Source organism: Muscardinus avellanarius (genome assembly GCF_963383645.1).
Source record: "Muscardinus avellanarius genome assembly, chromosome: 12".
Taxonomy (NCBI): domain Eukaryota; kingdom Metazoa; phylum Chordata; class Mammalia; order Rodentia; family Gliridae; genus Muscardinus; species Muscardinus avellanarius.
This window is the reverse complement of record NC_137798.1, coordinates 8,428,866-8,447,887: the sequence shown is the minus strand read 5'-3', so window position 1 is coordinate 8,447,887 and position 19,022 is coordinate 8,428,866. Positions and strand designations below refer to the sequence as shown.

The 19,022-nt window shown below is 41.9% G+C and overlaps 2 protein-coding genes across 3 annotated transcripts in view; one reads left to right on the top strand and one right to left on the bottom strand.

Moving 5' to 3' along the window:
* The window catches only part of COPS2 (COP9 signalosome subunit 2), a gene marked incomplete at both ends in the record, with an annotated part of 28,176 nt that extends 21,406 nt beyond the window's left edge, over positions 1-6,770 (bottom strand). For both annotated transcript variants that reach the window (XM_080706941.1, XM_080706942.1), the window contains one exon: positions 6,717-6,770. In XM_080706941.1, coding sequence (XP_080563067.1) covers positions 6,717-6,770 — 54 coding nt within the window. The remainder of the gene's footprint in view (positions 1-6,716) is intronic.
* A 7,542-nt stretch (positions 6,771-14,312) lies between these two features.
* Positions 14,313-19,022, top strand: part of GALK2 (galactokinase 2) — a gene marked incomplete at both ends in the record, with an annotated part of 111,725 nt that continues 107,015 nt past the window's right edge. The window contains one exon of the mRNA XM_080707019.1: positions 14,313-14,365. Within this exon, the coding sequence (XP_080563145.1) occupies positions 14,313-14,365 (53 nt within the window). The remainder of the gene's footprint in view (positions 14,366-19,022) is intronic.

Here is a 19,022-nt window from a genome sequence, read left to right as displayed (position 1 = left end):
CATGGTGGTGTATGCCTGTAGTCACATTTGGGAGGCTGAAAGAGGAGTATCACAAGTTCAAAAACAGCCTCAGGAACATAGTGAAACTGAACAACCTAGGGACACTCTGTTTCTAAACAAAACATTTTAAACAAGGGGTAGGAGTGCACTGTGGAGGGAGAATGTCCCTGGGTTCAATCCCCAGTACCACACAGACACACACACACAAAGAAACAGAATTAGACAAAAACAAAACTTGCCTAAAGCTTAAGTTTTTTAAGTTATACATTGTTTAGGACACTGCAAAGACTGAAAGCGTGTAGTGAGTAGGTGATCCCTGTGTGCACCGCACTGTGACGAGCCTTCATCTTTCTGCTCAGGTCACGAAAGTGGTGATAGTAAAGAGATTCTGGAAGCTATCCTGTAGCTAGGACAAGACTCACCCCTCCTAAAAGAGAGGCGAACTTTAGAGCACGCAGACTGCTCTAAACACAAGAAAAATACGCATTTATTTACTAATTCATTCATTAATTCCAAGTATCAGCTAGACTAGGGAAACGAAATACGGCTTACAGATTGGTAATACATTAAACCAGGTAGAATTTTTCTATTTTTTGGACAATGATTTCCTTGTAATTAATTTAAATTTAATTAATTATCTTACCTATATAACAGGACTTACTAAAATAATTTTTGTATGAAGTCATTTTGCCTTAAATCTTTCAGAAATATTAAGTAACTTCATGCTATAATGAACTGTTTAATCACAAGAAGTAACTCATCCAGTGCCTTACTGACTTAATGAATAGCACCACAGTTATTTAGATCAGCGAATAATCCACTAATTGGTAACATATGCACTGAATTAAACGCAGTTACTAGTCTCATCTCTAATGTCTCCATTCACTGCTACATAATGCCTGCTTTTGCGTCTAATAAAAATCAAACGATCTTAGAAATAAGTGGTCAACTTCATTTAATTTGTTTTTTTACATTTGTTTCTTCTTTCTTCAAACAAATTTGTTTTCTTTTCTTTTAGATCTTTCTTGGGCACAAATCATTATTTACTTTCTTGGATAAAGACAGTACAGAAACGGACAGATTTTGAATTTTTCAGGTGGTTTCCTAATTTAGTTCCATAGATTGAGGAAGAACAAAAGGTGATTGAAGGTATTAAAATTTATCAATGGTAGCCTATGAGATATACTGAGTACCACATGTCAGAAGTGATAACCAATTTTCCAATAAACAATAAATACTTAAAAAAAAAAAGAGGACTTCCGGGAAGATGGCGACCGAGAAAAGCGGGGCTTAAGAGCCCCGCTAACAACCAATCTCCATTACCGCAAAATCAGCGCCTTTCATAGCCAGAAAACACCATCACCAGAGAAACAAAAAAATCACCAGGCTCCAGAGAGAAAGCGGACTGAGAACAGAGCTCAGAGCCACAGAGGAGATACACCGGCCTCACGCCCAAGGACATGGCAGCAGCGCCATACTGCCGGCGGCAGTGGCGAATTCACTGGACGGCTACAGCAAGCTGAGGTGAGCCGCTGCGGAACAGCCAGGCGGGATCTTTCGGCGCAGGAAGCATCGAAAGCTCCCAGTGGCTGAGCTCAGCACACACTACAGGGACTCAGAGTGGAACTCAAAACCAGAGAAGAAAAAATACGCCAGCCTCACGGCCGAGGGCGTGGCAGCAGCGCCATATTGCCACCGGCGGCAGCAGCAGTGAATTCACCAAGTCCAGTACAGCTACATCTGCGAACTCAAGAACAGTGAGTCAAACTGCAGGCCCCAGAGGAGAAATCCCAGTACTGTACTCCCTGGGACTTGACCCAGTGGGGGAGTGGCGGTGGCAGAGATATCACACCATAGGAGAACGTGCAACCTGGCACCCCCATAGTTTAAAGCAGCCTCTATTGACTCCCTGGGTCGGAGACTCTGTGATACAACCCAGTAAAGGAGTAGTGGGGTCTGATATACTACAGACTCGAGATCCAGAGCACCTTAAGTGAAGCCGTAGTGACCCAGGGAAGAACCCAGAGAAGGCACAAACCTCCGAAATCATGGGAAAGAGGAATAACACTGGAGCAATGAATGCCCACAACCCCACAACATCAGAACCCGATAAAACAGAAAATCAGAGATTTCTAGAAGATCAAATCAGGAAAATAACTGTAGAAATAACAGAGGTGCTTCGAAAAGAACTCAGAGAGAGCCAAAAAGAGATAAAGGATGCAATTAATAAAGTAAAGGCCTCAATTCAAAGCACAAACAACCGATTAGACCACATGGAGAACAGAATCTCGCTCTTAGAAGATGATCATTCAAAAAATGAATGCATAGTTTCTAATCTAGAAAAAGATATCCAACAGCAGGAATCTGACATTGAAGAAATATGGGCCCATTTTAAGAGAGCTAACCTAAGAATAATTGGAATAGAGGAGGGAAAAGAAAGTGAAACCAAAGGGATCAACAATCTCTTCAAGGAAGTAATAGCAGAAAATTTTCCAAACAAAGAGCAAGAGGTTGATACACAGATCCAGGAAATTATAGAACTCCCTTTAGACAGGATCGGAGAAGAGGATCCTCACGCCACATAATTGTCAAAATGACCACTGTGGAAGCCAAGCAGAGAATCTTAAAGGCAACAAAAACAAAGGGCCAAGTGACATTCAGAGGCAAACCAATTAGAATCACTCCAGACTTCCCAAACTAAGTCATGAGAGCCAGAAGGGCTTGGAGTAACATATTCCAAACTCTGAAAGAAAACAACTTCCAGCCAAAAATTTCCTACCCAGCAAAACTTTCTATCAAATTAGATGGAAAAATAAGAAGCTTCCATGACAAACAGAAACTGAAGGAATTTTTGTCTTCAAAACCAGCGCTAGAGAAAATACTCAAAGAGATGAACTACAAAGAAGAAATAGGTAACACACACCAGAACCAGAGAAATAAGATTTTCCATCCAACAGACAACTAAGATTGGTTATCTTTGGAGATTAATTATTTATGTTAGTCTTTTACCTATCTCTAAATTGTATTGTTTGCCTTTATTGTTGATTTTTAGGATTTCTAGTTGGAATATTAATATACCTTCAGATATAGCATTTGGAAATATTTTATCCAATTCTATTAGTAACTTTTAACTCTGTTTACATTGTCTTTGGATATACAATATTTTTTTTTATTTTTTAGGGAGTTTGTATACTCTTCTGTTGCCTGTGCCACTGAAATCATATCCAAGAAATCACTGCCAATTTCAATGTTGTGAGGTTTTATGGCCCAGATTTTCTTCTAAAAGTTTATAGTCTTAAGATTTATATTTAGGTCTTTTATCTATTTTGAGTTAATACTTGTATATGGGATTAGGTAAGGGTCCAACTTTATTCTTTTCCATGTAATTAAAAGATTATTATTTCCACCACCAAATGTTCGTGGAAACCTTGTCAAAAATAACTTGACAATATAGGGAAGAATTTAGCTCTAGGCTTGTATTTAACTCCAATGGTTTATATATCTGCCTTTAGAACAGTACTACACTGTTTCAATTGTTGTAGCTTTATATGGTTTGAAAACAGAAAATATATATCTTCTAGCTTTGTTCTTTTTCAAGATCGTTTTGGGTATCTAGAATCCATATTCCATATTAGGATAGATTTTTTTCTGAAAAATAAATATATAAATATATGATAGTTTCACCTAAAAAAATAGAAAAAAATATTCTCTGGTAAGAAAGAAAGCAAAAAGAAATATTGAAATGTTATCTTTAAGTCATCAAAAGCTTGGTATCAGACAAATGAAACTGTTATGTGAGATTATCATTTTTAATTTTGGATAAATTGCTATAATACTAGATGTCAAGCCAAGCATGGGAAGGAGGGATGGGGAGAGAATGGGGTGGGGATCGGGTGGGGACTGACTGGGTGATGTGTGCGTGTATGTCTACAAAAGTTTGTATCCCACTATGATGTATGAATACAGTGCACCAATTAAAAAAAAAAAAAAAAGAAATCTCCTTAAGCCAGTAAATCAATTCTATAGCTTTCGGATATGAAGGAACAGAAAAAAGACCTGGGGAAATAATTAAACACACACACACACACACACACACACACACACACACACTCTCTCTCTCTCTCTCTCTCTCTCTCTCTCTGTAGCAATATGTGGGAAATGAAATAGTAACTAGCCCTCTTAAACCTTTATCATCCAATGACTGAAGAAAATCGACTAAATACTGAAAGATAAGTTACTAAAAAAAATTATGCAACTACAGTCTTAACTGTTAGTAGATGGAGTGTAAGAGCTTCCACTATTTGGGATATAATTGGAAAGCCAGAATGGTTATCTGCATGAGAGACAGGGAAAGAACTACTTGAATGCTGGAAAAGGAAGAAAAACACCACAGATTTCATCACGTAGTAATGCAAGACCTTACGTTTTGTTATGAACTCTTTTAAAAGTTAAAAAACAACTACACAATCAACCTTAGTATATTGTGCATGTAGTATATGCCCTTAAAAGACTGGGGAAACACAGCCAAGCTCAAACATTATATGTCTATTAAGAAATTGTGTAAAAATTAATCGACTTCATGGGATAATAAGATTGTCATTGTCAATTTTCAACGATCATCTGATCATTTTCAAGTTAATCAATGGTATAAGTTTTGTATTCAATAGACTATTGCTTAGGATAGAGAAGTAGAAATAATTTGAAAACAATTAAAACTGTAAATACAAGCCGGGTGTGGTGGTGCATGCTTATAATCCCAGCATTTGGGAGACTGAGACAGGAGGAGAGCATTCCAGGACAGTCTCAGCTATTTCTTAGTGAGGCTCTTTGCAACTCAGTGAAACCCTGTTTCAAAATAAAGAATAAAAAAAAAAAAAACAGGGCTGGGGTTGTGGCTTAGAGGTAGAATGCTCTTGGGTTTCATCCCCAGTACCACAAAACAAAACTATAAATACATAAAAAACCACTTTATCTGTAAAATGAATACACATAAAACACACCAATATCATAAGCAACATATTTTTAACGAACGAGGGCATCGCCTACTGCCGGTCTGCAAAAATGTAAAATGTAAGGCAGATCCATTACCTACCGGCAGAACCCAACATTTAACTTCAATAATTATCAAAATCTCTACTATGGCTTTCGAGTATTGGTAAGCCTTTCCCCTCTCACTTTTGCAAAATTTGCCTTCTTTTAAAATGCAAAGACTAATTGGAAATGAATTCTGTATTCCCCTATATAAATAAGTTATAAGCCGGGAGTGGTGGCCCAGGCTTGTAATCCCCGCGCTTGGGAGGCGGAGACAGGAGGATGGCGCAGGTTTGAAGCCAGACACCCTGGCTTAAGAGACCCTGTTTCAAAAAAAAGAAAAAAAAGTATAAAATAGGTCTGGGAGTGTAGCTCAAAGATAGAAATGCTTCCAGGAACCCCAGTACCACCACCAAAAAAAAAAGTTATGTATGAAACCAATATCTTGTGAATCTCTGGCACTTAAAAGATGAACCACATTTCCCAAGGCACCAACTTTACCATAACGAAGTATCACCAAAATAGAACCAGGTCTGGGGGATGTGGAGGTAGCTAAGTGGTAGAGTGCTTCCCTAGTATTTTTGAATATTAACCTGAAATGTTAGTAAGTTGTTTTTATTTTTTAACTTGTAAATCCACCCATAAACTAAATCTCGAATCTTTAAATCTTTAAATTAATTTACTTCTATGCTGTTGATCTTTTATTTTTTGCAGCACTGGGGATGGAACCCAGGGGCATTCTACCTCTGAGCTACACCCCCAGCCCTATTTTTTTTTTTTTGATTCTTTATCTTGAAAGAGTCCCACTGAGTTGCAAAGGGCCTCACTAAGTAGCTGATGCTGCCCTCGAACCTTGATCCTCCTGTCTCAGCCTCCCAAATGCTAGGATTACAAGCGTGCGCCACCACGCCGGGCTGATGCTGTTGATATTTTAAAACTTTAAATACCCGGCAATTTCTTACTGCAAAGCAAAAGCCATTATCCCACGGGCACAAAAAGAAAAGGAAACAACAACAACAACCACCACCACCAACAACAACCAGAAAACCAAAACAACGACAAAGACCAAAACCTCCTTCCTATCTTTTCTCTCTTCCAGAACTGAAAAAGTGATTCAACTGCTGTTTTTGTTTTTCTTCCGGCTACCCTTGCTCGGAGCCCTCTACTGCACCTTTACCTGACACCCCAAACTGACCCCGGCCAGTCTCGCTATCAAAGCCGCCTCCAGCCAAGCCACACGGAGCATTCTGCAGGGCAGGCCTGGGCGCAGTTACGCTTCCTCCCACCCCCCAGTTTTCAGACCCTTCTCGCAGCATTTTGCACTCGCTCGGTTCCAGCAGGAGCGGCCGGAGAGCGCCGCTCGGCCCCGAGGCGGAGACGCCGGGCCTCGCCCGCTGCAGGTGCCCGAGGCGCGCGGCCGAGGCTCGGAGAACCGGACGCCCCGGAGGTGTTGGGCCTGGCAGCCAGAGCGGGTCTCGGCCTCCGGCCCCCTCCCCTCCCCCATGCTGGAGAAGCAGGGCCCAGGCCCGCTGCGGGAGCCGGGAGGAGGCAAACCCGTCCTGTCACCCCACTGTAGGGGCTCAAAGGGGCACATGCTCTACGGGGAGACGCCATGGCCGCCTCAGCCTGGGCCCCGAAAGCCAGACACCATCTTCAGCCCCAGAGGTCCGTCCCCCGCGCCTCACCAGGTCGTAGTCCTCCTCATCATCGCACATGAAATCATCCTCCATGTCAGACATCTTGGCCGGGAGGAGGGGACAGCGGGAGGAGAAATTGGAGACAACCTCCTCCCACAATCCTCCGCGGCCCCGAAGCGTCACTCCGCGCTTCTCCGTCCGGCTCTTCCGGTCCTGCCGGAACTAATGTGACCGGCTTCGGGAGGTTTTGCTCGACGTCCAAAGGGAGTGCACCGCCTCCCTCTTCCGGTGGGGCCGTTTATCCTAGCAACCAAGCCTAGCAACGGGAGAATTGGGTTCTGTGGATCTCAGCCCGTGGGTCTGGGGAAACTTTCAGCCTCCCGGGTGAGGGAACCGTCTCCCCTTGCCTGGGATTCTGGAACCATCTCACACTAGTGAAAGTAAGGGGCAGCTCAGGACCGGAAAGAAGCCTTTCGCGGAGAAAAGGCTGACATGCCGGTCTTGAGTGACAGGTAGTATTATTTCGACCTACGCTGTCTTTTTGCGCTGGGTCCACACGTTGAGATGGATGGTTCTGTGACGTTTAGAGAACTTTTCAGCAACGCGATGTACACAGAATGTTCGTTACATTTGTAGTTGGCAAAACAATTCTGTGGCTTATCCCAAATTAGGCATGCGTCCATCAGTTAAGGCTCCATTCTTAGTTGCGCTACAATTTATGGACTGATTTTACTGCCTTTGGGATCAAATTACAGTAACTACAAGTTTTTTTTTTTAATGCATTCATTCTTGTCGCCCAAAATCATTAGCAGAATTCGAAATAAAGCAAAAGGGAATTTGAACTACTAGGGGGAAAACTGCTTTTCAAACAGGTTGCATATAAACTTCCAGGTCTATCTAGTCGAACCTGCAACTGTTATATAGTTAGAAGCATAGATATAATTTTGGATCCTCTTTGAACCTAATTAAGTAGCAGCATAGATCAATATATAAAACATATTCTTTTTCTGTGTGTGTGGATCTGGGGACGGAACCCAGGGCTTTCGACCTCTGAGCTATACCCTCTGTACTATTTTGTATTTTTATTTTGAAACAGGGTCTCACTAAGTTGCAGAGGCCTCACATAGTAACTGAGGCTGTCTGCGAACTGCGTTCCTCCAGTCTCAGCCTCCCGAATGCTGGGATTACGAGCGTTGGCCACCACTCCCGGCTTTAAAACATTTTGACAGTGATTATGTCGGCATAATAATCTCTGTTAAATTCACCAGTGCGAAAATTTTATCTGCATTGACACTGTACTTTCCCAGAAAATAAACGCAAGAGGAGGAAATACAGGCAGGATTATTTTAGTAATCACTTGAATTGACATTTTTTGGGTCATAGTTTTTTTTTTTTTTTTTTTTTTTTTTTTTCGGGTCTGGAGATGGAACCCAGAGGCATCTGACCTCCGAGCAACACCCCCTGCCCAAATTTTTATTCTTTATTTTGAAGCAGGATCTCACTGAGTTGCGAAGGGCCTCACTAAGTAGCTGAGGCTGTTCGCGAACCGCGGTCCTCTGATCTCAGCCTCCCAAATGCTGGGATTATAAGCCTGCGCCACTACGCCCGGCTTGGTCATAGTTCTTGTAAATCATCTTTGTAACAATAACACGGCCTCATGTTTTCTGCCATATAACAACATAAATGTTTTCCCTAATAATCTTCGGTTCCTATAAAACTGAAAGAATTGTACAGCGGACACATGTATACCCACTATTAGTTTTAATTGTGTGTGTATGCTTTGAATAAATTGAAAAGAAGATGCAAATATCATGCATATCATCCCTAAATACAGCTATGTGTTTTTCTTAAAATAAGGGATTATCCTATGTAATCATAACATCTTTATTACATGTGAGATTAATAATTCTCCCCAGTAGGTGGGAGGATGAGACAGGAGGGTTGCAGATTGGAGGCCAGCAACACACAGTAACTTAGGTCATGTTTCAAAACAAAAACAGGGTGTAACTCAGCTACAGTGCTCCCTAGGCTCAGTCCCCAGTGCTACACAAAGGATTAGTAATTCCCTGATACCAGATAATATTTGGTGTACATTCAAAATTCGCCTATTAAACATAAAATTTTAGAATTGGAAGAACTTTTAATGATATCACTTTAGAGTCGGAGGCTTCCCAAATCTCACACCAGATATTTCTGATTCTGATCGCACCTCTGAGTTCTGAAATGGAATTCAGGAATCTATAGTTGAAGTTTTAAAACAAAGCAAACCCTCTGCAGGGCATGGTGGTGCACGCTCGTAAGCCCCGCGCTTGGGAAGCCAGCCTTAGATGGCTTAAGAGACCCTGTTTCCAAATAAAATATAAAGTAGATCTTGGAGTATAGCCCAGAGGTGGAAGGTCCCTGGGTTCCATCCCCAGTACCATAAAAATATTTTTTCTTGACATCAGTTGTATTCAATGGTAAATAACTAAAAAAAATTTTATTCTACAAAGGTGCATTGGTATGACATAGTGCCCTTGTTGAAAGTAGATCTTATGTTTCCAAGACATTAAAAAAAAACCAGTATTCAGGTACAGTTTAGCTGTTTTATTGAAGTTAATTAAACTGCACATATTTAAAGTATACAACTTGATAGGTTTTGACATGTGTACCTGTGAAATCATCAACATGTCGAGATAATGAATGTATTTATCAGTGCAGAAGATTGTTCTTAGATTCCTTGCAGAGATTCCTTAGTAATCAATCCTCCTCCCTTCATTTCCCCCAGTATACCTCTAATTTTCACCACTAAGTTAATTTATATTTTCAGAAATTTTATATATACAGATTCATAATCTGTCTATGATCGCTTGCCTAGCTTTTACTCAGTGTAATTATTTTGGGATCGATCCATGTTGTTGCATGCATTCATTGGTTGCTTCTTTCTACTGATAAGTTCTCCATTATATAATATATCATAATTTACGTATTTATGTCATCCATTTGCTTGTTAATGGATATTTTAGTTTTTGAAGTTTGTGGCTAATATACATAAAGCTGCTAAGACCACTTGTATAGAAGTTTTTATGTGGCTATGTTTCATTTCTTCTGGGTAATGTTAGACATACTTTAAGGTGGCCACCCCATTATCCATGCCCTGGGGTCATTCTTTGCCCCTTGGGTGAGGATGTTATCTGTAACTTATTCTAACAAATATGATTTAGAAAAGTTGTTGTACAGATTAATCACACATGGTTATATTACACGAGTTTAAGTTTGTTCAGCTAGGAATGGTTATCTATTTTGCTGACCTCCAGGAAGACAAGTGCCATGTTAGGAAGACCCAGGCAGCAGGGAGCTGTGCATAGCATCTGGCCAGCAGCCACCAAGTAACTGTGACCATGAGTCTGAAAACCCACACGTAACTGACTGTTACTAAAATCCACTTCGCTCTTGGATGTGAACCCTTCCTTCTGCTGAACCTCAAATATGACTTTGTGAGTCTCTAAAGCAAAGGATGACCTAAGCTGTGCCCGGATCCATAGTCACAGAAATTGGGGGATAATAAATGTATATTGCTTTATACTAGTAAGTGTGGGGGAACATTGTTATGCAGCCATGGGTAGAAATATATATATAAATGCCAACCAGTGATGGTTTAACAGTATAGTAGGTGTATGTTTAGCTTTTTAAGGAACTCAATTTGTTTTACTAAGTGCTTTTTACCATTTCTCACACCCATCAGACGTGTATAAGTTTTAGTTGTTCTACATACTTGCCAACATTTAGTCAGTCTTTTTAATTTTAGCCACCCCAGCAGGAGTGTCATAGTATCTCATTGAGGATTTCATTTGCATTTCCAGAATGACTAAGCCGGAGCATCTTTCTGTGTGTTTTATTTGCCATCCATGTATTTCTTTGGTGAAATATCTCTTCAATTCTCCTCCTCCTCCTCCTCCTCCTCCTCCTCCTCCTCCTCCTCCTCCTCCTCCTCCTCCTCCTCCTCCTCCTTCTTCTTCTTCTTCTTCTTCTTCTTCTTCTTCTTCTTCTTTGTGGTACTGGGGATTGAACCCAGGGGCATTCTACCTCTGAGCGATACCCCCAGCCCTATTTTTAATTCTTTTTATTTTGAAACAAGGTTTCACTAAGTGGCAGAGGATGGGAACTTCGTGATCCTTCTGTCTTAGTCTCCCAAGCCACCATGCTCGGCCTTGACGATTTTGTTTTCAACTGGGTTGTTTGTCTTATTACTATTGAGTTGTAAGAGTTCTTTATGCTTTTTGTGTTGTATTTAAGGAGTCTTTGTCACACTCAAGGACAAAGACTCCTTATGTGCCTGAAAGTAGGTTTTCCCTTTGCGAAGGTATAAATATCCCCTTCTCCCGTGCCAGGATGAGAAGAGCTGGCACTAAAATGAGTTAGCATCAATTAGCATAAACTTTTATTTTTCTTTAGTTCTTCCATGTGTTCCTAGTCATCTCTCCACAACATATTGCCCTTTTTTAATGAAGCTCCTGAATGCAGCTGCTTCTTTGGGGTTTTCATGTCTTTTTATGATGCTCCCGTTCACATAAAATTAAGACGATCATGTAAAATTTACATGCTTTTTCTCCTTTTAACTTGTCTTTTGTCCATTTGATTTGGAGCCCTGTTATGGTTTGGATAGGTGCAAAATATTACATCGGCTTTTAGAGACTTACTATGAAAAAGTAAAATATTTGAATAATTTTTATGTTTATTATATTTGAAGTGGTGTTTTGGAAACTTTTTAGATTAAAAAATATATATTTTTGTGGTGCTAGAGATTGAACCCAGGGGCATTCTACCTCCGAGCTACACCCCCAGCCCGATTTTTTATTCTTTATTCGGCAACAGGGTCTCACTAAATTGTGGAGGGCCTCACTAAGTAGCTGAGGCTGCCCACAAACTGAGACCCTGCTATCTCAGCCTCCCAAGTACTGAGATTTAAAAGCAGGCACCATCATGCCCAGCTTAGATAAAATGCATTAATAAAGCTAATTTCATCTATTTCTTTTTGCTTTCTAAAGTAGTTTATAGAAAATTTATGTCATATTACATATTTGGCTTGTATTTGGATTCAGTAGATCTGGACACAAGGTTCTTCCGTTCTAAAAATCTCTAAGAAGTGGGACGTGGTGGCTCACACTTGTAATCCCAGTATTTGGGAGGCTGAGACAGGAGGATCTCAATTTGTGGACAGTCTCAGCTACTTAGTGAGGCCCTCCACAATTTAGTGAGACCCTGTTTCAAAAATAAACCATAAAAAATCAGGCTAGGGGTGTAGCTTGGAGGTAGAATGCCTGTGGGTTCAATCTCCAGCACCGCACACACAGAATAAAAATCTCCTTGGGACACTGACATAGCTGCTCTGAGAACCACATTTTGAGTTGCAAGGTTTTAGACTTGATAAAGAGGAAAACACACGAGGAATTCCAGTACTGTTGTGATAATGGCTAGGAGTGGCCAACCAAGTAATTCACCAAAGTACAGTCTCCCAATTGTGAATAATACTTTTTTTTTATTACGTCAAAATAGGAAATATTTTGCAGAGGTTGCATAAACAAACTAAACCACAGAAATAACATGTAATATAACGAATTGGTCTCTCTGAGCTTAGAGCCTTTGTTTTGAAGGTAGAGGTAGGCATGAAGGACAGGGAAAATGACTACCTGCAGGTACCCTTTTTGTGGTACTAGAGATTGAATCCAGGGCTGTTCTACCTCTGAGCTACATCCTTGGCCCTATTTTATTTTATTTATTTTGAAACAGGGTCTTGCCACATGCTGAGAGTATCACCAAGTTGCTGAGGCTGGCCAAGAACCTGGGGTCCTCCTGTCAGCCTCCAAGGACTGGGAGCACAGGCTCACGCCAACACGCCCAGCTTCCCCCGGTGTGTTTATGTTCACAAATCTCAAGCCTCTTATCTCCATTTTTTACATGTGGACACACGTACAATAAGGTTTAAAGTCTGAATTATAAGCTGACAGATGATAGATCCCTAAACAGAAACCGATTGGGAAGTTTAAATTGTTTGATCTTAATTGTCCAAAACAAAATGTACTAGATTGAGGGTTAAAACCCCCACATTCTAATTGGAGTTTTGCTACCAATGCACAGGGTGATTTTAGGATTATCACTTCACCTTCCAGTCATTTATTCAGTGTGTCTCACTTTTTTTGTTTGTTTGTTTTTTGGTGGTACTGGGGGTGGAACCCAGAGGCTTTCTACCTCCAGGCTATCCTCCCAGTCCCATTTATATTTTATTTGGAAACAGGGGCTCATTCGAACCTGTGCGATCCTCCTGTCTCAGCCTCCCAAGAGCAGGAATTACCAGCGTGCGCCACCACGCCTGGCTCTCACTTGTTTGTTAAAAACAACCTGCCAGGTGCTGTTCAGAGCGCAGGGGATAGCTGCTCCTGCTCCAGCCGCTCATCCTCCAGTGGGAGTGGGGGTGCAGGTGGTGAGCCAGACAACACAAGAATACACAGGGCAATTTCTGGTAATTTTGAGAACTAAGAACAGTAATCTGGCCAGGCGTGGTGGCACACGCTTGTAATTCCAGCACTCCCGAAGCTGAGATCGGAGGATCCCGGTTTGCCGACAGCCTCAGCTACTTAGTGAGGCCCTCCATAACTTAGTGAGATCCTGTTTCAAAATAAAGAATAAAAAATAAAATAGGATAGGGGGGCGTAGTTTGGAGCTCGAATGCCCCTGTGTTCCATCCCCAGGACCCCCCCCCCAAAAAAAAAAAAAACAGTAATCTGGTAGCCTGCTGTGGGATTTGGTGCTTGTTTGGAGCAGGGCATCTGGGATTTCTGTTGGTAATAGTCAGATGGAGGGTTTGAACTGGATGCTAAAGGTTTGTGCAGGCCTTTCAGCATGCTGTCTTTTCAGTATTTTTTTTATTTTGGGTACTGGTGATTGAACCCAGAGGCCTTCTACCTCCAATTTATACTCCTAGCCCAATTTTATTTCTTTTATTTGGATACAGGGCCTCACTAAATCGCAGAGGGCCTCGCTAAGTTGCCTAGGCTGGCTTTGAACCTGCGATCCTTCTGTCTTAGCCTCCTCTCAAGTACTGGAATTACAAGCGTGCGCCACCACGCCCGGCTTTTCTTTTCAGTATTGTGTGGTGGGAAGGTCCCCCCAATGCCTGGTGGCGCACACTTGTAATCCCCACTCAGGGAGGCTGAGACAGGAGGATCGCACAGGTTCGAAGCCAGACTCAGCAACTCAGTGAGACCCTGTTTCCAAATAAAATAGAAAAGCCCTTGGGTTCCACCCCCAGTACCACCACCACCAGGAAAAAAAAAAAAAAAAAAAAAAAAAGCTAGCAGGTAGCCTGGATGGATCATATGACTAAGGTGTGTGTGGTCTCGGGGTCATCACTCCACCGCACCTATCCGCGGCCGCAGATCAAAAACCTCTCGGGCCCGCGTGTCAGGTGCGGGAGTCCCGGGAGCTCGGGCGGGCCGGGGCGAGTGGAGCTGGTGGCCGGGGAGGAGGAGCCGGAGGCGGGGCGGCCACCGCGGCGGAGCTGCAGATTTCCGCAGAGCGAGGGTGTCCGCGGGCCGGAACCACAGGCCGCCCCGGGAGCTTTGCTTCGCCCCCGGACGCTGCAGAGAAAGGAGCCTCGAGCGAAATATGTCGGCGGAAGGCCCGGCCACGCGGCGAGTCTCGGTGGCCGAACATCCCAGGTGGGAGCGGAGCCGCCCAGCTTGGCAGGGACCTCGGGCTGCACCGAGGGGCCGCCGCGGTGCCCGGGCAGCAGGCAGCCCGCCTCCCTCGCACTGCCCGCCCGCAGCAGCCTCTTCCTGCTGAAGGCCGGCTCCAGGACCAACGTCCACATCAGCTTTGGACCCCTCCCCTTGTCTTGTCTTGCTTGTCAGCTTAATAGTGCTTTAAAAATCACCCTTTCTAAGTAATCACTGAAAATTCACAAATACACAAAACCGCCTTGGTACCTGTGTGTGTATGTATCCTGGATATCTATCTGTCTGTCTGTCTGTCTGTCTATCTATCTCCAGGAATCTCTGAATTGTCATTTAGGGAGTTATTTTGTTGCCCATCTCTAGCCACAGAATAGCTAATACTTTAGTGGCTAGTCTCGGAGGGTCTTTTAAATAACAAGATACTTTGTAGGAATACTCTGTTTTGATTTATAAGGCCGAAATCTCATTGGCTATTTCTCACTTGCTAAGTTAGCCCAAGAGCTTTTCTGAGCTTGACTTTTCTGCCTCTTTGCTGTTTTCAGGTTAAACCTTTTTTATTTTTTGGTGGTACTGATGTGCCTGGAAACCCTTCTACCTCCGGGCTACACTCCCAAGTTCGGGGATTACAAGCGTGGGCCACCATGCCTGGCTGAACTTTTTTTTTTTTCTCTTCCAGCCCCCCCCCCCTAATATCAAGCCTTTAAATTCTTCTTATTTCCTGCTTTATAAGGATTATGTGTCATTTGACAATATTATCATAATTTGAAAATGTTCTTTCATGTTTACATCAGAAAACAGTGTATCTTTAATTACCAGAAAGAAACAGTTTTTTTTGTTTTGTTTTGTTTTTTCCTTTGTGGTCCTGGGGATGGAACCCAGGGGCATCTTACCTCTGAGCTACACTCCAGCCCTTTTTTATTTTTTATTTTGAAACAGGGTCTTGCTAGGTTGATGGAGGACTTGCTGAGGCTGTCCTCCAACCTTTGATCCTCCTGTCTCAGCTTTCCAAGTACAGGGATTACAAGCATGCACCACTGTGCCTGGCTAGAAGCAGTTTATTTTATTTTATTTTTATGCTAGACAGCAGCATAGCTTTGGACTGCCTCTGATATCTCTCAGTGTTTTAATATGTCCTGTGGAAGTCTTTGCATAGTCGTTTTGCCATTATGAATGAATCAGGACACACTGTTAAAGACCTGCTTTAAGTGAGTCATGAAGAATTTGTTATACGAAAATAAATCTAGTCCTTTGTAGTTTAGTCTTTTATTACAAAAATCATGTCCATGTATAAATTTCAAATGTATTTTCATTTTATGTGATCTTTGGTTATAAAGGTCAGATTCTATAGTTACCCTCAAGAGGGGACAACGGTAACAAATACAAGGAGGTATATTAAAGGTCTTCTAGATATAGGATCATGTCATCTGCAAACAAGGATAATTTTTTTTTTTTTTTTTTGGTGGTACTGGGGGTGGAACCCAGGGGCTTTTCTACCTCCGGGCTATACTCCCAGACCTATTTTATACTTTACTTGGAAACAGTGTCTCACTAAGTTGCTGAGAGCCTCACTCAGTAGCTGAGGCTGGCTTCGAACCTGTGCGATCCTCCTGTCTCAGCCTCCCAAGCTCCAGGAATTCAAGCGTGTGCCACCACGCCCGGCTAACAAGGATAATTTTAATTCCCTTTTTCTTATTTGAATTCCTTTGATTTCCTTCTCTTGTCTTATTGATGTGCCAAGAGTCTCAAGGACTATACTGAAAAGGAGTGGTGATAGTGGGCATCCTTGTCTTGTTCCTGATTTTAGAGGGAATTCTTGCAGTTTTTCCTCATTCAATATTATGCTGGCTTTGGGTTTATTGTATATTTCCTTAATGATGTTAAGATACGTTCCTTCCATTCCAGTTTTCTGCAGTATTTTTAACATGAATGGCTATTAGATTTTGTCAAATGCTTTCTCAGCATCTGTTGATATGATCATGTGGTTTTTGTTCTCAGTTCTATTTATGTGGTTGAATAATATATATTAATTTGCATATGTTGAACCAGCCTTGATTTTTCTGGGTTGTGGTGTACCATTCTTTTGATATGGTTTTGAATGTGTATAGCTAGTATTTTGTTAAGAATTTTTGCATGTATGTTCATCAAAGATATTGATCTGTAATTTTCTTTTCTTATTTACTCCTTATTTTCAAACTGGATTTCACTAAGTTGCGGAGGGCCTTACTAAGCTGAGGCTGTTTGAGAACCTGTGATTCTCCTGTTTCAGCCTCCCAAGTACTGGTATTCCAGGCATGCGCCACTACGCCCAGCTTATTGTATTTATAATTGATGGATTGGTCTGTCTTTGAAAAATAGGTGCTACATTGAGCGTGGCAGAGCACTCAGTTTTTATAGGTTGCTTGAGCCAGGAACAAGGAAACAGCATAATACAAAAAACAGGTTGGTTGACATTAAGTTTCAGGGTACTTGATCCTGGATCTAATCATGAAGAAACAAACTCTTTTAAAGGAGAACTTGCTTATCATGCTGGTTAAAATGAATCTGTTTGGGAATTTGGCTAGCCTCCTTCTGCCGATCTCTCAGAAAGCCAGATAAGCAACTTAGTTTTGGTTGGATGACATGGAACTTTATTTTTTATTTATTTTTTACTTTTTGGTGGTACTGGGGGTGGAACCCAGAGGCTTTCTATCTCCAGGCTATATTCCCAGACCTTTTTTATATTTTATTTGGAAACAGGGTCTCACTAAGTAGCTGAGGCTGGCTTCGAACCTGTGCCATCCTCCTGTCTCAGCCTCCCAAGCGCGGGGATTACAGGCGTGCGCCACCACGCCCGGCAATGACATGGAACTTTAGCATGAGTGACACCCCAGGCCTATTTTAGCTTTTGTTTTGAAATAAGGTCTCACTAAGTTTCAGAGGGCCTAAGTTGCTGAGGCTGGCCTTGAACTTGTCATTCTCCCGTCTCAGCCCCTCAGTACTGAGATTACAGGCATGCACCACCACGCCAGGCAACCTTTCTTTCTTTTGTTCTTTCACAGATCTGGGGATTGAATTTAAGGGTACTTTATCACTGAGCTACACTACCAGTTCCTATTTATTTATTTATTATAGTAATTATAGTACTTGGGATTGAAAGGGGTGTAGCTCGATGGTAGAGCACCCCTGAGCTCATCCCCAGAACCAAGGTGGGGGAAGAGGGGAGTACTGCCTATCAAAATAAATGGGGTACATTTTAACCAGACCACAAAAATCCACAGTTCTAAATACTTTTACAATAAAAAATTAAAGAATGACAACAAAAAAACTAAATCCTTAGTTCCATAAACTAGGAAAAAAATCCAGCAAAGTAAACAAAAAAAAAAAACACAAAAAAAGATAAAAGCAGAAATAATTATATGTGAAGTAGAAAAATAATAGACCTAATGAATAAATTAAAAACCTCACATTTTAGACAAACAAATAAACAACTACCAGCTAGTGTACTAAGAAAGTAGGGGTTAAAGATAAAATATACAAAATAAAAATGACAAGAAGGAAATAATATTAAAAGAAATTAAAATCATGAGACAACTTTGCATAGGTCTACCCAAATAAATTAGAATGTCAGTAGTCTGACTCCACTTTTTTTTGTTTGCTGGTAGGGGTGTGTGTGTGTGTGTGTGTGTGTGTGTGTGTGTGTGTGTGTGTACTGGGGATCGAATCTCAAGTACTGGGATTACAGGTATTTGCCACCAGGTTTTCTTTCCTTTCCTTTTCTTCTTTTCCCTTCCTCCTCCTCCTCCTCCTCCTCCTCCTCCTCCTCCTCCTCCTCCTCCTCCTCCTCTTCTTCTTCTTCTTCTTCTTCTTCTTCTTCCTCCTCCTTCATCTTCGTCTTCTTCTTTTGATACTGGGGATTGAGCCCAGAGGCATTCTACCTTCAGGCTGTACCCCCAGCCCAATTTTATTTCTTATTAGGAAACAGGGCCTCACTAGGTTAATGAAGTCTTGCTACTTACTGAGGCTGCCCTTGAACCCGTGACCCTGCTGTCTCAGTCTCCCACATACTGGGATAACAGGTGTGTGTTATCCTGGTCTTCAGTCTGCTTTTCATTTGACTCCTTGCACTTGGGTTCAATGTTGTACCCTCCCAGATTCCTATCTACTTAGAACCTTAGAGTGTGCCTTTATTTGGGCTAGCATCCTATTAAAATGAGGTAATCATCAGGGTGGGCCCTCATCTGATATGACTGGTATTCTTTAAGCAGGAAGAGCAGAGGCACAGGTAGGTAGAGATACACAGGCAGGATGCCATGGGATGACAGGGACAGAGATGGGCGAGATGCAGGGACAGGCGGGCAAGGCCAAGGATGGAAAGCTGCCATGAAGGTCCGAAGAGGCAGCAAGGGTTCTCCTCTGCTGGGTCAAGGTTCACAGCCCGGCCGAGCAGACTTCAGACTTGGTGTGCGGAACTGTGAGGCACCCTGTTTACCGCAGCCTTAGGAAACCCACATAGTGTCTTTGTTACTTCTCTTAGTATAAAGTGATTACTCCTCAAATATCATTGAAAAATGACAGTTACATTCTGCATAATTGAAGGACATAGCTTTTTCCTATATGCACATTGGTCTTAGTTTTAAAATTCTTCAGTGTGCTAATGATAGTC